Source organism: Dermacentor andersoni, chromosome 6, assembly GCF_023375885.2.
Source record: "Dermacentor andersoni chromosome 6, qqDerAnde1_hic_scaffold, whole genome shotgun sequence".
Lineage (NCBI taxonomy): Eukaryota > Metazoa > Arthropoda > Arachnida > Ixodida > Ixodidae > Dermacentor > Dermacentor andersoni.
This window is the reverse complement of record NC_092819.1, coordinates 33,297,358-33,317,660: the sequence shown is the minus strand read 5'-3', so window position 1 is coordinate 33,317,660 and position 20,303 is coordinate 33,297,358. Positions and strand designations below refer to the sequence as shown.

The 20,303-nt window shown below is 51.2% G+C and overlaps 1 protein-coding gene across 2 annotated transcripts in view; it reads left to right on the top strand.

The window, feature by feature from the left end:
* Window positions 1–18,385, top strand: part of LOC126521812 (solute carrier family 22 member 6-B-like) — a 50,050-nt gene extending 31,665 nt beyond the window's left edge. Inside the window, exons 11-13 of one of the 2 annotated variants that reach the window (XM_072288681.1) lie at window positions 3,723–3,809; window positions 4,521–4,645; window positions 18,167–18,385. In XM_072288681.1, the coding sequence (XP_072144782.1) occupies window positions 3,723–3,809; window positions 4,521–4,645; window positions 18,167–18,255 (301 nt within the window). In that variant the 3' untranslated portion in view covers window positions 18,256–18,385. Of the gene's footprint in view, window positions 1–3,722; window positions 3,810–4,520; window positions 4,646–18,166 lie in introns of those variants that run through there. The other variant, XM_072288682.1, reaches the window with a different exon arrangement.
* The last annotated feature ends 1,918 nt before the right edge of the window (window positions 18,386–20,303 follow it).

Sequence of the window (20,303 nt, the reverse complement as noted above, 5' to 3'; positions counted from 1 at the left end):
CTAATGTTTTGCCGTTGATTTCTTGTACGAGAAATGTATCAGCGTGATGTGTATCCTTAAAGCAGTGATTAAAACGGCAGAACATATAAATTGGTACATGGTCACCTAAACTAGTGACAATCACACCTGAATCTGTACAATGTTCAGAAGAATTTGTTATAAATACATCTATTAAATTATCAGAGAGATGGCCGATGCGTGTAGGTTCAGTAATAACATTAGTTAACTCTTAGATAACTCTTAGATCTAAGCGGATGCGTCGCATCATTTCCATTATGCTCTTCGGTAAGAAAGTTTCATGGATTGACGGCATTTGTGTTGAAATTGCTGTAGGGCGATTCCAATTTTCCAGTAAATCACCGTAATCGCCATTCTTGAATATCATTTTATCTTAGTCACGTCACGTCATATGTCGTCGTGTACAGAATTGAATACCGGTTTAAAACACATGTACATAAGAAGACGCGATACTTGGACTGCGTGACTGCTGGAACTTTTGTGCACCATTGGCGAGGGTGGGGTCACCGATCTGGGGAATATTTGTATCAAATGAAAGCGAGTGACTTTGTGACGGATTGCAGCTGCATTCGGCCCCCTCAGCGATCGCCTAGCGTTCACGGGTGGCGCGAACAGGGCCAGCCGCCTTGCGGTCTGTGTATCACGTTTCAATATGTGAGCACTGTGCAAGTTAATTATTGGTTGCAGGCTTACGGTCAGCATTGCTGGCGGAACGGGGCGCATCGAACGTTCCGTCAAACGTCGTAATGTTTTAGTACAATTGTCTGTGTAGCAATGCACTTGTCACGCAAGTGTATAGAAGTTATATCGAGTATGCCGGGTGTCCAACTGACCCGCACCTTAATATTGCTACGTCGCTCTGAAGTCTAAAGGAGAGAGACATCGCTGTAGCGAAGCGACGAAGAAGACCGTGTGATTCGGTGTGCCAGCTGTCCACCATTTTGTTGAGAGCCTCCCACAGCTCTGATTTTAATTCGTTAACAAGGAGTGTCAAAGTGAAAAAAAAGTGTATGTGTTTGGAGTGTGGTAAGCCGGTCACGTGGCGGAGTTATATATATGCGCGCTTCGCTCCTCGAAGGGGCAGCATGTGTCAAAGTGAGCTCATGAACAACACTTTGCAATGTGGTTAACGCGGTTTAAATCCTGGATTCGGGACTTAAAAGAGGTGCGGCATAACGCTAACGTATCGCTCTCCCATTTACCGCTAAATCTCCACTGAATGATTTTTAAACCTTTTTTCATCAGCCCATCACTGGACAGAACCGGCAAGAACAAGTCGGGTAAACAAATATGTGCTCCGTGACTGAAGGATATCTTTATTATCGTTATTTCGTGTATCTCGTTCGTTCTAGGTAAAGTGCTTTTTTTTTTCAGCGCGACCGAAGCCATTACAGAGATTTCGCCCCGTCGCAAGCTGTGAGAATGCACATTTCAACATCCACCGCTCGTCAACTACTCCACTAATGAAGCGCAGGTATCCCGCTCGACGGACGGATACCGCAATTCCGTACGGACACGCCGGTGACTCGAGAGAGAGCCGCAGCTGCTTCGCAAAAAGCTGCGTGTGTCGCATAACGGCATGGCGCCCGGAACCTCCTGCATCTGATGTCAAAGTTGTTATAAAAAAAATCTCAGACAGCACACGACAAAAATGAAAAGAGGATTGATGCAGGTGGATCTACCCTGGCCCAGGCTCACGTATAGGGCTCGGCTGTAGTACACGTGTACGCACTTCTGAACCTGTGCAGTTGGTGCTCTCGGAGTTGGATCCGGCAATGGCTTCTACCTCAGTTGCAGCGTGTCGTGTTGGGAGCTTGGTCTTATACGAGCTCGTCTGCGTCGTCGCATTTTCAGCTTGCGTTATTGCGCACGATCACGGACATTCAGACAGCAGCAAGCCGTCTAAATCGGTTCGGTTTCGAGAAAGATGGGACGCCACCGATGTGGTCCGAGACGTAGAGTGAGTTGTTCCTTGAAATATGTTCGTATTTTTGCAGGATGTTTTTGCGCTAATAGAACCTCGTTTCCTTTAAAAAAAATGCAGATGAATTGTTTTGAAAGAAAATTAGAAGAAAGAAACTTCGCTTATGTGTGTTAACCCGAGCAACTGATACATCAAAGACAGCGATGTGTAAGCGAGTTCTTACAACCTTCGGATGTACTAAGGGTCTGTTGGCCGTTCTTAGTGACGATTCATGACCGACGATACCTGCACGTTCTCACCGGCGCCGTGGTCAATACGGCGGGGTTTCCACAAAGGCTGCGTTGCTGGACCGCGAGGTTAGGCTTCACTGCCCAGCGGCTAGCAGACCTCCAACGCGGAGCTGCTAAAACGTGACGTGAAAAAATAATAATTAGTGGCTAAAAATCTAAAAAAGAACGCGCAAAGGAGTTGTTTATTCTAGTAAGGTGCACGGGAGGTAATTCTCATCTCATAATTTATTATAATTTTTGATAATTGCGGCTCAAACCGGAAATTCGGCACTTCGACACAGGTTGCCTGCTGGGTGTTCGATTGACATTCGATACCGAGCACGCAACTGCACGCCGTCGCCGTACGAAAGCGGTTGCGGAAGGCACCTCAACAGCTTCGCTGTAAAGGAAACTATTGTCGAAGGGCGTACAGTTACTTATGAGGCTTATACTGGATCAATGTATTAGAAGAGTTGACAGTCACACAGTGGCTCCATGGTTGTCCATGGTTGCTTACGTCAGGCCTTTTAATGATTCGGAGCTCGACGACTCGAGTGTCGATGCACGCCAAACCAGGCGTCGCGCACCTGCAGTGCAGAACAAGGAGTGCCGGACTCTTAGTGCGAGTTCTTATCGAAGAAGATTGCGTGTGCAGTATAGCGATACTGCAAGTATTTCGCAGTACTCGTACAGAACTGGTGATAATTACGTAGTGGTGGAGCATTCTCAGAAGTGCTACAGAGAACGTGAGGAGTTCCTAGATGGCTCCAGGCAAGTTTAGATAGTGCAGCGAACACTTAAGGTGTTCTGGCGCAAGGCACGGGCGAGAGTATATGGACTACGTACTGCAAACAAACGTAGAACTATGGAAATTTAAGTAGTAATGTTTTCTTTTCTGCGTCTTGTGAAAGTCAGTTCAGTCAAATCTATCGATTCATCCAGCTTTAATACTCCCAAGTTCAACCTTCACGTTATTCTACAGCGCGTGCCACAGTTCATTAGTTTATTTGAATTCGCACATAGTTAAGTACTTAACTGAATTTCTTTTTCTTGCTTGCAGTAGAACTAACAAGGGGTTACGCTTCCAGCATGTGACCCTGGGATGTCCCCGTGTATGCCAGAGATACCGTTTTTCCCTTTGTAATCCAGAACAATAATTTGCTTTTGAAATGTTTCGAAGTATTTCTACTGCCCTCGAGAGGCCAGTGAGAACAGTCACTTTCCGACACAGCCTGTGATGCTGGGTTTCCTTTGATGTATTAGCTTAACTCGCGCTATATGAAATTCCACTGCCTCCGAGCGCAGAAAGGCACCTTCGCCACTTCTTTTTGTCTCCTGCTCGGCGTGCTAGAAGTGAAAATAAAGCCTCCGAAGAAAGCTGCCGATAATATGTGCCCTACTCGCAATTAGATCGTGTATGCTTTAGCCTCGATACGCTGCTTGCTCTGTTAATTAAAAAGAAAAAAAAAACAGAGAGGCCGCGAGTGCATCGCATTTATTTAATCGCGCAGGCATATAAAAGAAGACCTCGCCACTCTTGTGGACCTGAAGAACACCGGAGAGCTGACGGAGGAGGAGATCACCTTTTATTTTTTCCGGTAAGCTTGCTCACCGGATGAGCATCGGTTCGTAAGACGCGGGTGAAACGTTAAAGGTCGGCACAGATTGGACGGCGTTTAAGCATCGGGAGAAAAATTTGTCAATGTTCCTCGCGGAATCCTTTCTTACATGCGCTTGTCGTTTGATGCTGTTTGATGACTGGATCGCCAACTGAAAACTAACTGGCATGCAAAACTTTAGTGCATATCACCGTAGGAGCCAAGAAATGACACAGCTGTTTTGTGTATTTCACATGAGCTTCTTTCGAGCAAGCGCGTCCATGATAGAGAGTTTTAGATTAGGGGGACGCAAGCGTTGGCGCACCGCAACATTTGGGGCCCCAACGCTAGCGTCCCCATAATCTAAGTTTCTCTAATGTCTCTAAAGCTCTCTAATGTCTTGCTGGGCTACGCGCTTCCGTGCGGGTGATTGAGTAGGAAGAAAACGTGGGCTGGTTGTCATAGTAGCACAACAAAAAGACTAAATTTATTTTTCTGCGCCACAGCTCTGACTCCTCTATTGTCTCTCGGGCAATTATAACATCACAGAAAAAATATCAGCGCGGACGCCGATCGATGAATAATTGATTAAAAAACAAGTAAAAATTTCGCGGTTGCCTGAACTCTTGTCTCTTCTTGCTACCACTATCATTAACGAAGCAGTATATTATTTGGCGACATTGAAACAATGGTGGCTGCTGTCCTTTTCAGCATGCACGACTTCGACGGCAATGCGATGCTGGACGGCATTGAGTTATTGTCGGCTATGCAACATACTATCGACCACGGCTTCGTGCCAGCTGGCGTGGGACAGCAGAGTTTCGACGATATGATTAGTGAGTACTTGGTCTGTGCTTCTCTTTAATAAATGGAGTGCTATAAAAGGCAGCGTTTGTGAGCTGGCACTTGTGTTAAGTCACCATTTACTTGACCATATGGAATAGTATGGTAGGCCTTCCGATAGTCTTAACACCTCCAGCTACCACTAAACTGTTTTCCTCTCTGTCTTACAGACTTCACTTTTGGGAGGCAAAATTGACGCCTCCAAGGCGGACTATATTGACACGTGTACTTATCTTTATCGGGCGACCACGTTTCGCCACCTAACAAATGTAATCGCACAGCGCGGGACGCGCCTGCATGTATCCGAAGTTCTGGAAAGTTATCGATACTTCTACCCGGCTATCTGTTGTCGCCGAACGTTGTGTTATCTGATTTCATCGTGTAACGCGAGTGGTGTAGAACTTTGTGGAAGGTACGCGGGCCCGAACGATTAGTCTGGAACATTCGACGACTGTACTATAAAAGCCGACGCGCTTGACTCGCTGATCAGATTTCCGGCGATCGCCGACCGTGCTCGCCGCTATCGTTGTGCTACAAGCGTAGCCTGTTTTTTGTGGGCACAGGTTCGCCCAATAAAAGCTAGTTTTGCATTCCACCGTATTGCTGCTTTTCTTCACCGTCACTACCACGTGACATCTGGTGGAGGTGCTTTTCTTTCATGTACCGGACGCCCCCGACAAGCCGTGATCCAAGCCCGGACCGCAAAGAGAACACCAGCGTAGTCCCGGAGCATCGAGCAAGCCGCCGTCTTCAACAACTGCCCCCGGAGCACGGACTTCTACCTGAGAAGACCAAGAAGATTGCGGACAAGGCAACCCCAATGGCAGCCCCAGCGTCCCCCATCGTGCTGCAGCAGCCCAGGGAACCTCCGACGTTCCGCGGATCAACATTCGAGGACCCGGAAACCTGGCTCGAGACGTATGAGAGGGTCGCTACGTTTAACGGTTGGGACAGTGACGACAAGCTGCGGCATGTCTATTTCGCACTGGAAGACGCCGCCAGGACCTGGTTCGAGAATCGAGAAGCCACCTTAATGACGTGGGACCTGTTCCGAAGCGGCTTCTTGCAAACGTTTACAAGCGTCGTACGAAAAGAGCGAGCCCAAGCACTACTAGAAACCAGAGTGCAGCTGCCAAACGAGACGATCGCGATCTTCACGGAGGAGATGGCCCGCCTTTTCCGGCACGCCGACCCGGAAATGTCAGAGGAGAAAAAAGTCCGCTTCCTGATGCGGGGCGTCAAACAAGAACTTTTCGCAGGACTTATTCGTAACCCGCCGAAGACCGTAGCTGAGTTTTCTGCAGAAGCATCGACGATCGAGAAAACTCTGGAGATGCGCACCCGGCAATATAACCGCCAGGGGCTCACGCCGCAGTACGCCATCCAAGGACTGGATTCCGGTGACCTTCAGGAGACAATCAGGGCCATTGTGCGTGAAGAACTGCGCAAGGTCCTGCCTTCGTCGCAGCCCCAAGTGGCTTCGATCGCCGACATCGTGAAAGAAGAGGTGCACCGATCGCTTGGAGTTCCCGAGCTGCAACCACAATTACCGCAGCCCCAGCCAGAAGCGATGACATACGCCGCCGTCGCACGCCGTCAAGGTCCCCCTGCGCGACCACGCCAGGGCCCTGCAACGACGCAATTCCGTCGTCCGCCGCCGCCGCCGCCGCCGGCACGCCCACCCGTCGCCCAGCGCACCTACGCGAGGAAGACGGACATTTGGCGAGCCCCCGACCACCGCCCGCTCTGCTATCACTGCGGAGAAGCCGGCCACGTGTATCGCCGATGCCCATAGCGCGACTTGGGACTGAGAGGTTTCGCCGTCAACGCTCCGCGCCCGCAGCAAGGTGAACGCCCTCGCGATATCTCCGACTACCTCGCCGCTACTCAGTGGAGCACTCGACGACCGTCCCGTTCGCCATCACCAGGCCGCTACCTCTCGCCGCAGCGCCGACCATACACTGGCCCAGCCCGGGGCCGGTCAGCGAGCCCATATCCGGAAAACTAAAAGCAGCAACCGATGGAGGTGCGGTTGCTGTTCGTCGAACTGACGAAGATCCTCCGCCGCCGACGAAGACGCCGAAGAAACCATCTCGACGACATAATAACGACACGCCGCCGTCCCGAGGAAGTCAGGAAGCCAAGACTACACCGACGAAAGACGACTTGACGACGCGACGTACCAGCTTCAGTTCAACACGACGCAGCCGTGATCCGACGCCAAGACCCAACTGCAACGCAAGACAAAGAACGACCGACCTCGACGTGCTTCTAGATGGCCACGAAGTCACCGCCTTAGTCGACACAGGCGCCGATTACTCAGTCATGAGTGGACACATCGCCGTCCAGTTGAAGAAAGTTAAGACTGCATGGGAAGGCCCTCAAATTCGGACCGCTGGAGGACACCTCATTACGCCGACAGGAATGTGCACGGCAAGAATTACCATCCACGACCGGACTTACTCTGTCACCTTCGTTATCCTCCAACAGTGTTCACGAGACGTCATTCTCGGCATGGACTTCCTCAACCAACACGGCGCAGTCATCGACCTGAAGTCGAAGTCAATAACGCTGTCCGAAGATAATGCGATACCGTCGGAGAGCCCTCGTAGTCACCACGCCTTGAGTGTGCTCGAACATCAAGTGAGCATCCCGCCTCGCTCCAGCATTTTTATTTCGGTCGGCACCGAAACACCCGCTGACGTAGAAGGCGTCATCGAAGGCGACCAACGTCTACTGCTAGACCGTGAAATTTGCGTCGCAAGAGGGATCGCTCGACTGCACGGAGGACACACGAAAGTGTTGCTGACAAACTTCAGCCAGGAGTTCAAGCACATCAACAAGGGCACGACGATCGCATACATCGAGGACATTCTGGAAAACAGCAATGCGTTTGTCCTCTCGGATTCTGCCGCATCTACCCCGACGACCGTAGTTCCCGAGCCAGACTTTGACATAAATCCAAGTCTCCCCACGATTAAGCAACAGCAGCTTAGAAGTCTACTTCGACGATACAAAGAGTGCTTTTCGACGTCATCAAGGATTCGACAAACCCCAGTCGCAAATCATCGCATAATAACCGAAGAGGGCGCTCGACCTCTCCGCCAGAGCCCATACCGAGTTTCGACGCGAGAACGTGAAGCTATAAGGCACCAAGTCGACGAAATGCTGCGCGACGACATCATCCAGCCGTCCAAAAGCCCGTGGGCATCTCCTGTAGTCTTGGTGAAAAAAAAGGACGGAACCCTGCGTTTCTGCGTCGATTATCGTCGTCTGAACAAGATCACGAAGAAGGACGTATACCCCCTCCCACGGATAGACGACGCACTGGATCGGCTCTGCAACGCTAAATACTTCTCGTCAATGGACCTCAAGTCTGGCTATTGGCAAATAGAAGTCGACGAAAGAGATCGCGAAAAGACGGCCTTCGTCACCCCAGACGGCCTCTACGAGTTCAAGGTTATGCCATTCGGACTGTGCTCGGCTCCTGCAACGTTCCAGCGCGTGATGGACACAGTTTTAGCAGGATTGAAGTGGCAGACCTGTCTCGTTTACTTGGATGACGTCGTCGTCTTCGCCGGAAATTTCGACGATCACCTGAGGCGGCTTGCGACAGTACTAGAGGCCATCAAGTCATCAGGGCTCACTCTGAAGCCGGAAAAGTGTCGATTTGCTTACGATGAGCTTTTGTTCCTAGGCCACGTGATCAGCAAATCAGGAGTACGCCCCGACCCACAGAAGACAGCTGCCATCGCAAAGTTCCCGCAGCCAACCGACAAGAAGGCAGTGCGCAGATTCCTTGGCATGTGTGCCTTGTTACGTTTCGCCTACAACGCGCGGTAATGCCGGCGCGGATGCAACGGACGCCGGGGCTTTGTTCAAAACGGCGGACATTTTGGCCTGTTCGACGCCGCCGCAACGCCTACCCGCCAAGCGTGTCCAGGCGTGTTTCAGTGCCACGTGCCTTCGTGTGTGCGTGTGTGTGTGTGTGCCCTCGCTTGTCAAAGCGCGGCAGCCGGGGAGCGGAGTTCCCCGAATGAGGAGCCTGGACGTCTCTCGGCTCAACTGTTCACGCCGTCGTGTGGGTGAAGGTTGGCGATGCGTCACTACACTCGGTTCAGCAGGTCTCTCGGCCCGACAGTTCGCGCCGTCGTGGGCTCCTGCTGCGCCGTCCCGTGACCTTCATCCCGTGACCTTCCCTCCTTCCCTTTTGGACCGCGACGCCGGGAGTATAAGAGCAGCTGCCCCCGGACGCCAAGAGAGAGGCTCCGATTTGTACTGTTGAGTTACGTGCTCTCCCGTCTCTCCACTCCGGTCGACCTGACCGGCCGCTCTTTTGCTATGTTAGAATAAACAAGTTGTTCTGTTACCAGTCTTCTCATGCTTTGCCGGGACCTTCGGATGCTTCCAGTGCCCCAGGCCGCCAGGCCAACGCTACCCTTGGGGCTTGCGACCCATTGGCAATAACGGGCGTCAGCACCGAGACCCCATCAACTCGTGCCAGCGGTGCGATTCCAACATCTGGTTGCCAGCGGTGAGATCGCGACAACGGAGGCCAGCAGCGAAGAGATGCGGTTGACTGTATGCTGAGCAGCACAACGACCATCCGGGAGCAGCGCAACGAGCCCTGTGTGATGACTGGTTGCCTGCAGCGGAACGACTGCGCTGAAGTCTTGGCTGCGAGGTTTGGTGAGTGCGGGACTTTCTTCTTCTGAGTTTTGCCAGGCTTTTGTTAGTGTTAGAAACAGAGCTGGTAATTGTGGTTGTCGTTGCTACCGGGTTAGTTTGCGGCAAGACAATAGTAGGCAGTAGAGAAAGCAGCATTCAGAGCAGCCATGGATTTGAAGTCGTTGCGCAAACCGAAATTGTTGGAGCTTGCGAGAGAGTTGGGTCTGGATGTCTCAGACAAACTCAGAAAACCAGAACTGCTAAGGGCTATTCTTGAGTTAGAAGCTGAGGATGACGAGCTGTCGGAATGCCTTGAGACCATTGAGGAGAGGGAGGAGCAAAAAGAGAAACAGGAGCGCGAACGTAAAGAACAAAAAGAGAAACAGGAGCGCGAACTTAAAGAACAGAAAGAGAAAGATGAGCGCGAACGTAAAGAACAGAAAGAGAAAGATGAGCGTGAACTTAAAGAACAAAAAGAGAAAGAAAAAGAAGAGCGCGACCGTCAACACGCGTTGGAAATGAAGCGTCTCGAGTTAGAGATGGAACGCGCTCGTAATGGAAGTCAGGCACACGGTGCAGGAGAACGAGTATTGTTCAAAATGACTGACCTGATGCGGCCGTTTAAGCTTGGAGAGGACATTGGTTTGTTCCTGGTTAACTTTGAGCGAACGTGCGAGAAGCAGGGGTTCTCTCGGGAAACGTGGCCACAGCGCTTGCTCACTTTGCTACCCGGCGAGGCGGCCGACGTAGTCGCTCGCTTGGAGAGAGAGGAGGCAGAGGATTTCGACAAAGTGAAATCGAGTCTGCTAAAAAAGTACCGGCTGTCAGCGGAGGCGTTCCGTCGGAAGTTTCGGGAAAATGAGAAAGGCAAAAGTGAGTCATATACAGAGTTTGCGTACAGGCTTATGTCAAACATGCAGGAGTGGCTCAAAGAAGAGAAAGCGTTTGGTGACCACGAGAAAGTTCTGCAGTGTTTCGGGCTAGAACAGTTTTATAGTCGGTTACCTGAGAACGTGCGGTACTGGGTCTTGGATAGGCCAGACGTTAGTACGGTGGTTAGAGCCGCCGAGCTAGCCGAGGAGTTTGTGACGCGTCGGGCTCGTGGAGCTAAGGACGGTCAAAAGGATGAATTTGGCTCCAAGTTTGAGAGGCCGAAGTTCACGCCCATGAGAAAGCGGTTCGAGACGAGGCGAGCGCGCGTGTGTTATACGTGCCAGAAGCCGGGTCACTTTTCGGCGGAGTGTCCGACCGAACGTGAGGAGACGGCGGCAGCCGAAGCCGAACGCAGAAAGCGGTTCGAGACGAGGCAAGCGCGCGTTTGTTATACGTGCCAGAAGCCGGGTCACTTTTCGGCGCAGTGCCCAGAAACAAAACCAAAAGTCGTGTTTTTGTCTATATGCAGCACTGACGAGAACATGAAGCTTCTCGAGCCTTACATGCGAGACCTCCTCGTGAACGGGAAAGAGTGCCGAGTGCTTCGCGATTCCGCAGCTACAATGGATGTAGTTCACCCCTCTTACGTAGAACCCGATATGTTCACGGGCGAGTGCGCATGGATCAAGCAAGCAGTGGAAGCTCGTAGCGTGTGTCTGCCGGTAGCAAAAGTGCTTATTGAAGGACCTTTCGGAGCACTTGAGACGGAGGCCGCAGTGTCATCTATGCTGCCCCCCCAGTACCCGTACCTATTTTCGAACAGGTCCGATCACCTCCTGCGCGAGAAGGGGCTTTTGTTTGGGGAGGCTAGCGTTCAGGCCTTAACCAGATCGAAGGTTCGGGAGCTCGCTGCAAAGGCGGTAGTTGCGGGGCCGACGTTGTTGAACGATGAAAAAGGGTCAGAGGCGCAGCAAGCTGGTATTCAGAGCACGCCCGAACTGAATAAAATTGAGCCTGTAGCGTTAAAGGCACCAGATACTGGAGAGGAAAATCCCGACACGGGAAAGTTAGAAGAGCTGTTTCCAGATTTGCTCATCGCGCCTACGTCAGACGGACTTAACAGGTTGCTAAAAGTCAGCCGGTCGGCTTTGATAGCCGAGCAAAGGAAGGATGGCAGCCTAGAAAACATACGCTGCATTATCCAGGAAGGTATCGCCAAGAAAAATGCTCGCTTTGTGGAAAGAGGTGGGGTCCTGTACCGGAAGTATCTAGACCGCAGGGGAGTGGAGTTCGATCAGCTGATCGTGCCTCAATGCTATCGTCAGGATCTGTTGCGCTTGTCGCATGGGGGTTCGTGGTCCGGACACCTAGGAGTTAAGAAAACTAAGGACCGTCTCTTGCAAGAGTACTATTGGCCAGGGTGTTTTCGGGACGCAGACCACTTTGTGAAGACATGCGACACCTGTCAGCGGGTGGGAAGCCAGGGGACAAATCGAGGGCGCCGTTGAAGTTGGTGCCTATCATTACGGAGCCTTTTAGACGGCTCGTTATTGATACGGTGGGACCTCTGCCGGTAACAGCCACGGGGTACCGACACATTTTGACTGTGATCTGCCCCGCGACAAAGTTCCCTGAAGCAGTGCCGCTTAAAGAACTCAGCTCAGTTGAGATAGTCAATGCACTACTGTCCATATTTGCGCGAGTTGGTTTTCCTGCAGAAATCCAGTCAGATCAGGGTACAGTGTTTACTAGCGCTTTGACGACAGCCTTTCTCGAAAGGTGCGGGGTAAAGCTGTTACACAGCTCAGTGCACCACCCCCAGTCGAATTCCGTTGAGAAGCTCCACTCCGTCATGAAGCGCGTGTTGAGAGCATTGTGTTTTGAACATCAAACTGACTGGGAGCTGTGTCTGCCTGGAGTGATGTTTGCTTTAAGAACCGCGCCGCATGCGGCTACGGGGTTCTCGCCAGCTGAGCTGGTGTACGGTCGCTCGCTGCGATCTCCGCTTCGCATGCTTCGAGAATCATGGGAAGGCAGGGGCGACGACCCAGTCGTGGTAGAGTACGTGCTTAAGCTCCTCGAACGCTTAAGAAGGGCACAGGAGTTGTCAGGTGAAGCAATGGCAGAGGCCCAGCAGAGGGCCAAGGTTTATTATGATCGGACAGCCAGGGCCCGTCGTTTTGAGGTGGGCGATGAGGTCATGATATTGCGCACATCGCCAAAGAACAAACTCGACGTGCAGTGGGAGGGCCCAGCACGGATTGTTCAAAAACTGTCGGACGTTAACTACGTGGTGAGTCTGCCAGGAAAGCGGAAAGCACAGCAAGTTTACCACTGTAATCTGCTCAAACCCTATAAGCAACGGGAAGCAGTGGTGTGCATGATGGTAAACGTGCCCGAAGAGCTTCCGGTCGAGCTTCCGGGACTAGGCTCAGTGACGAACAGGAAAGACACCGATCAAGTCATTAGTGACTTAATAAGTAAAGCATCGCTGTCGCCTGAGCAGAAAACCGAACTACACCAGCTCTTACAAGAGTTTCAAGGTCTGTTCTCTGAGAGGCCTGGTAGGACTTCTGTCCTTACTCATGACATAGAACTTACCTCCCCAGAGCCAGTACGATCCAAGGCGTACCGGGTGTCACCCCGCCAGAGCGATATTATGGAGGCTGAGGTAAAGAAAATGCTACAGCTCGGTGTTATTGAAGCGGGTGAGAGTGATTATACCTCCCCTTTGATTCTAGTTGAGGTACCGGGCAAGGAACCTCGTCCTTGCGTCGACTACCGCAGGCTTAATTCCATCACTAAGGATCAAATTTATCCGATCCCTAACATCGAGGAGCGCCTTGAGAGAGTGAGTAGCGCTCAGTTTATTTCCACCCTAGATCTTGTCAGGGGTTATTGGCAGGTTCCACTTACAGAAGAGGCTAGTAGGTATGCGGCGTTCATTTCACCCATGGGGACATTCCGTCCTAAAGTTTTGAGTTTTGGTTTGAAGAACGCGCCATACCGCTTTTCAAGCCTCATGGATAAAGTGTTGCGGGGACAGCAAGAATTCGCTTTACCGTATCTAGACGACGTAGCGATATTCTCCGCATCCTGGCCTGAGCATATGGCCCACTTGCGGGCAGTGCTAACCCGCCTGCGCGATGCGGGCTTGACAGTCAAAGCTCCCAAGTGCCAGTTAGCGCAGGCCGAGGTTGTCTACCTCGGACACGTGATTGGTCGGGGTCGACGCCGCCCCTCTGAAATAAAGGTGGCCGCTGTGCGAGACTTCCCGCAACCGCGCACGAAGACCGATATTCGGTCGTTCTTAGGTGTCACCGGCTACTATCAGAGGTACATCCCCAGGTACTCTGATATCGCGGCTCCCTTGACGGATGCTCTAAGAAAGACAGAGCCGCAAACAGTCGTCTGGGACGAGACAAAGGAAAGAGCTTTTAGCGCCCTAAAGAGCGCCCTAACAAGCCAGCCTGTGCTACGATCGCCCGACTACTCAAAAGGGTTCGTTGTTCAGTGTGATGCTAGTGAGCGAGGCATGGGCGTTGTACTGTGCCAACGGGAAAATGGAGAAGTAGAACACCCCGTCCTGTATGCTAGTCGTAAGCTGACGAGTCGTGAGCAGGCGTATAGCGCCACCGAGAAAGAGTGTGCGTGTATCGTGTGGGCCGTTCAGAAATTGTCATGTTACCTAGCCGGCTCGAGGTTTATCATTGAAACGGATCACTGCCCTCTCCAATGGCTGCAGACCATCTCTCCCAAAAATGGCCGCCTCCTGCGCTGGAGCCTCGCTTTGCAACAATATTCCTTTGAGGTGCGTTACAAAAAGGGGAGTCTCAACGGTAACGCCGATGGCTTAAGTCGAAGCCCCTAACGTGGGAATCAGCCTCAAAATTGCTTGTTACTGATGTTTTTCTTCCTGAGGCAGGATTTTTTTTTAACTTATTGCTTTTGTGTAGTGTTTCAAAGTGATGATGTGCTTTTTAGTGCAATTTTTCCGATTTATGGACGCGTTCTGAGTGCTGCTAAACTACTGTAAGGAACTAGGCAGCAGTATAAAAGGGGAAAGAGCCTGGCAGGGCTTAGTGAGGGTTGTGCCGTGCTTGCTGACTGAGCGGTTGACTTTCAGGCGTGGTTCTAACGCTTGCCGGAAACGAGAACAAAAATGTCAACTCTCCCGAAGTCACTTTGCAGTGTCCTGTGTGCACCTGAACGTGAGAACGAGGCCTTCTCTGTGCGCTGCGCTCAAGAAACGCCAAGGACGCCCAACTTCGGTTATGAGCATCATCGAGCGACATCCCTCCGGACAGCGGATGCAGTCCCCTGACCATCGGGATCTCCTTCCCCCGGCGGGGCGGTCTGTTACGTTTCGCCTACAACGCGCGGTAATGCCGGCGCGGATGCAACGGACGCCGGGGCTTTGTTCAAAACGGCGGACATTTTGGCCTGTTCGACGCCGCCGCAACGCCTACCCGCCAAGCGTGTCCAGGCGTGTTTCAGTGCCACGTGTCTTCGTGTGTGCGTGTGTGTGTGTGTGCCCTCGCTTGTCAAAGCGCGGCAGCCGGGGAGCGGAGTTCCCCGAATGAGGAGCCTGGACGTCTCTCGGCTCAACTGTTCACGCCGTCGTGTGGGTGAAGGTTGGCGATGCGTCACTACACTCGGTTCAGCAGGTCTCTCGGCCCGACAGTTCGCGCCGTCGTGGGCTCCTGCTGCGCCGTCCCGTGACCTTCATCCCGTGACCTTCCCTCCTTCCCTTTTGGACCGCGACGCCGGGAGTATAAGAGCAGCTGCCCCCGGACGCCAAGAGAGAGGCTCCGATTTGTACTGTTGAGTTACGTGCTCTCCCGTCTCTCCACTCCGGTCGACCTGACCGGCCGCTCTTTTGCTATGTTAGAATAAACAAGTTGTTCTGTTACCAGTCTTCTCATGCTTTGCCAGGACCTTCGGATGCTTCCAGTGCCCCAGGCCGCCAGGCCAACGCTACCCTTGGGGCTTGCGACCCATTGGCAATAACGGGCGTCAGCACCGAGACCCCATCAACTCGTGCCAGCGGTGCGATTCCAACAGCCTACTATAGGCGCTTTGTCAAGGACTTTTCACGCATCGCGGAGCCGCTAACACATCTAACCAAATGTGATGTCGAGTTCAAGTGGGAAACGCCGCAGGCCAAGGCATTTCAAGAACTCAAACGACGCATGCAGTCGCCGCCGGTACTTGCACACTTCGACGAGGACGCCGATACCGAGATCCACACTGACGCCAGTAGCCTAGGCCTCGGTGCCGTCCTAGTCCAGAGGAAAGAAGGACTTGAAAGGGTGATATCGTATGCTAGCCGGTCGCTGTCAAAAGCGGAAAGCAATTATTCTACGACTGAAAAGGAATGCCTCGCCATCATTTGGGCTACAGCTAAATTCCGCCCTTACCTCTATGGCAGGCCATTCAAAGTCGTCAGCGACCACCACGCGTTGTGTTGGCTAGCTAACTTAAAGGACCCTTCAGGACGGCTGGCGCGGTGGAGCCTCAGACTACAAGAATATGACGTCACGGTAATATACAAGTCCGGAAGAAAACACTCCGACGCCGACTGCTTATCACGCGCCCCCATCGATCCCCCGCCACAAGACGACGAGGACGACGACGCCTTCCTTGGGATAATAAGCGCGGAAGACTTCACTAAACAGCAACGAGCAGACCCGGAGCTAAAAGGCCTCGTCGAGTATTTGGAAGGGAACACCGACGTTGTCCCTAGGGCATTTAAGCGCGGGTTGTCTTCGTTTACGCTACAAAACAACCTGCTCGTGAAGAAGAACTTCTCACCAGTCCGCGCCAGCTACCTTGTTGTTGTACCGTCAGCGCTGCGTCCAGAAATACTGCACGCCCTACACGACGATCCAACCGCTGGCCACCTCGGGTTCTCCCGGACGCTGTCGCGAATACAGGAAATGTATTACTGGCCGCGTCTGACCGCCGACGTCGCCCGTTACGTCAAGACATGCCGAGACTGTCAACGACGCAAGACACCACCGACAAGACCAGCAGGATTACTGCAGCCGATCGAACCTCCTCGCCGACCATTCCAGCAGATTGGGATGGATTTGTTGGGGCCGTTTCCGATGTCAACATCCGGGAATAAGTGGATCGTCGTGGCGACGGATTATCTCACCCGCTTTGCTGAAACTAAAGCTCTACCAAAAGGCAGCGCAGCCGAAGTGGCGAAATTTTTCGTCGAGAACATCCTGCTGCGACATGGTGCTCCAGAAGTCCTCATCACCGACAGGGGAACGGCTTTTACAGCAGAGCTCACCCAGGCCATTCTGCAGTACAGCCAGACAAGCCACAGGAGGACAACTGCCTACCATCCGCAGACGAATGGTCTCACGGAGCGCCTCAACAAGACCCTCGCTGACATGCTAGCAATGTACGTCGACGTCGAGCACAAGACGTGGGACGCGGTCCTGCCGTATGTAACCTTCGCTTACAACACGGCGGTGCAAGAAACAACACAGATCACGCCGTTTAAGCTGGTTTACGGCAGGAACCCGACGACGACGCTCGACGCCATGCTGCCCCACGTCACTGACGAAGAGAATGTTGACGTCGCTAGCTATCTCCAGCGCGCCGAAGAAGCGCGACAGCTCGCCCGCCTGCGGATCAAGAACCAACAGAGGACCGACAGCCGACACTACAACCTCCGACGACGCTTCGTCGAGTACCAGCCCGGCGACCGTGTTTGGGTTTGGACACCGATACGCCGACGAGGACTGAGTGAGAAACTATTGCGCCGCTATTTCGGACCCTACAAGGTCATTCGACGTATTGGCGCACTGGACTATGAGGTCGTGCCAGACGGAATTTCGCATTCACAGCGGCGCCGCGCACGATCTGAAGTGGTCCACGTGGTGCGTCTGAAACCCTTTTACGGACGCTGACGAACTTCCTTATTTTGTTCTTTTCTTTGCTACGGGTGTTTTTCCTTATTTCGTTTGTATGCAGCATCGGGTCGATGCTTTTTTTTTAAGAGGGGGGTATTGACACGTGTACTTATCTTTATCGGGCGACCACGTTTCGCCACCTAACAAATGTAATCGCACAGCGCGGGACGCGCCTGCATGTATCCGAAGTTCTGGAAAGTTATCGATACTTCTACCCGGCTATCTGTTGTCGCCGAACGTTGTGTTATCTGATTTCATCGTGTAACGCGAGTGGTGTAGAACTTTGTGGAAGGTACGCGGGCCCGAACGATTAGTCTGGAACATTCGACGACTGTACTATAAAAGCCGACGCGCTTGACTCGCTGATCAGATTTCCGACGATCGCCGACCGTGCTCGCCGCTATCGTTGTGCTACAAGCGTAGCCTGTTTTTTGTGGGCACAGGTTCGCCCAATAAAAGCTAGTTTTGCATTCCACCGTATTGCTGCTTTTCTTCACCGTCACTACCACGTGACAATATTAAGTAACGTTTTCCGCCATCGATTCACAACCGCATTTCCTAGCCACAAGTTTCATGTTTCTGTGCCAGTATGCAAATATCACAAGATGCCAGTAAACTTCCGTAAAGTCCCGAGGGATTTTAGGAGGCTTTTAATTTAAACTTTACATACTTTAACGAGAGCTGCCTCTCGATATTCTAGAGTAAGAAATTCCTGCGCGAGTTTGAGACTTTACCAGATGCCTGTAAGGAGCGATAGCGTATGCAGTTTGTCTGAAGTGGTTTTATCAGGTTTCTTTAGCACACGTATCAGGCGGCGCAAATTACACATGTTTGTGTTTCGTGACAAGCCTCACAAGTTTGTAACAAGAAATATGTATACGCTTGTTATGAATTTTTCGATTTATTTCATGCCATATCTGCTCAATCACAATTCTTGAAAAACTGACGGCGCAAGTGGCTTGATAATAAATAAATAAATAAATAAATAAATAAATAAATCTGTCTATCAATCAATGCACGTCCTCCTTTCTTTTTTCTTCGCAGAGCTGGTCGACGGAGCCTTGATGCTTGATGCAAACAACGATGGCTTTGTTTCCTATCCGGAATTGAGAATAACACTTAACCATACGTAGAAGTTGATCGTGAAGTGTAGCGTGTCCAACGTTGAATACTGATAGGAACACTTAACACCTCTACTTATACTACCTGCTGTGACAAATAAACGCTTATGGAACGTTACAACACGAGGTATCAGTTTCCGAAGCACCGACGCTCCTCGTTCAAACAATGGGATCATTGCATTGGTACCAACCGCTTCTTTCACAAATAAGGTCGGTTTTATTTTGTCAAATGCGAATTACCTTCGAGCACGTTGACCCTGCCGTGAGGGAAGATGTGAGAACATGTGGCCAGGACTTCGCGATAAATGATACTACCTCTTTCACAGACAGCTGTCTTAGTTCGCAAAGGGTTCGCCACAGGTCAGGAGCCGATCGAGGTTTGCGAACAGGACGTATAGCAGGATGCGTTTTGTTCTTTGTTTCCATAAGGTACCTGTTTGCACATGTTGTTACAGTCATGCGCACTCTGGAGTTGGCTCCGATATGGAGAATCTTCTTTAGCGTTCTTAAAGAGCATAGATTGAGAGGGAAGTAGTGGAAGGTATACGGCAACGTCCATGAATACTTTGTTTAGCGCAAACCGACAGAGACAAGAAAGACGACAGGACAAGGCGCTACTCTCAGCTGACATCATTTTATTGCGTCACTCCTTTATAGACCGCTCAAACCAGAGGAACATGCGCAGTGAGCACCATGCGGTGGAGCCACCAAAAACCGATCCCAAGAGCGCACTCATGCGACAGAATCCAAAAAACCAAATTCAGCGCTGTACAAGGTTAAGGAAGGCACACTAATGCACTGTGACCCCAATGACTGAATGAAAAAAGCTTCCGATAACTCTCGGGCGGTGGTGTCACGGCTCTTTTTCAAAATCGTGGTATCACGAAACATGGGTTTGCACTTGCATGTTTTACAATGCTGAGCCAAATGGGAACCTGTGCCTGTTGGTATGAATCGCTCATGTTCTCTAAGGCGCTCGTTAACACAGCGGCCTGACTGCCCTACATACACTTTGCCACATGACAAGGGAATCTTATAAACCACACCGACTCTGCAATCTACAAACTTCACGTGGTTCTTTTCACAATCAGGTTTTTTACTTGTTTTAGAAATACGGCTGCACAACATTGACAGTTTGGCAACAATGCACTGGGATACAGGCGACGTAGACTCGTTTATTTAGAGAGAGGGAGAGAGATAGAGAGAAACGAAGGGATATATATGAAGGTTAGCCAGATAACAGACCACCTGACCACCGTGTGTTGGGGTAAGAAGTAAAGGAATTAAAAGAGGATAGAATAAAAGACGATATAAAATAAAATAACGAAAACAAAACTGCAGATAAATGCGTTACAGAGCGACAAATCTAGTCTATCGCTCAGTTCGCATGTTCTTAAAAGACATGAAAGAGAAAAACCGAGACCAATTTTCACTGATAAGGCATTCTTTCAATGCTCAATTTGCGTTCATTTCGCCTCAAAAGCTGGATTGCTAGAATATAAACGCCAGGCTCGCACTTTAAAAGTTTCGCGCCACAACCCTAGCGCCCGTACGTCAGTGATATATATATATATATATATATATATATATATTCGTATTTCGACCACGGTGGCCCTGTAAAGGTTCTCAAACCTGGTTAAGTTCAGACACTGGCCCTATTAGAATACAGTGTAGTCCATCTTATCAATGAAAAAAAGAATCCCCGCCTTTTCCAGTCTGTGGACATGGCCGAACAGTGAAGCTTTGTTGCGTTGCCGTTGTGCTTCGGCTTCTCGGGCGCACAGCTCGGGATCGGCCATACGACGACGAGCCCATTCACGAGCCAACTCTCGCTGACGCACACGGTAGGCAGCTTCTTCCTCAGGGGTACGCACTACTCGTGGTCTTCCCATTGTTGTACCTGGGATGGAATGTGCGGAACCACTGATCCAAAGCTCCTTATATTGGGCAAGGCCCACCGCTGGAAATGCGGGCACTGCAATTGTTTTGACGATTGATTGTATTGGTTTGACGATTGACGTATTTGTCTCTCTTAATGAGGTTACACACACGTTCGGCTG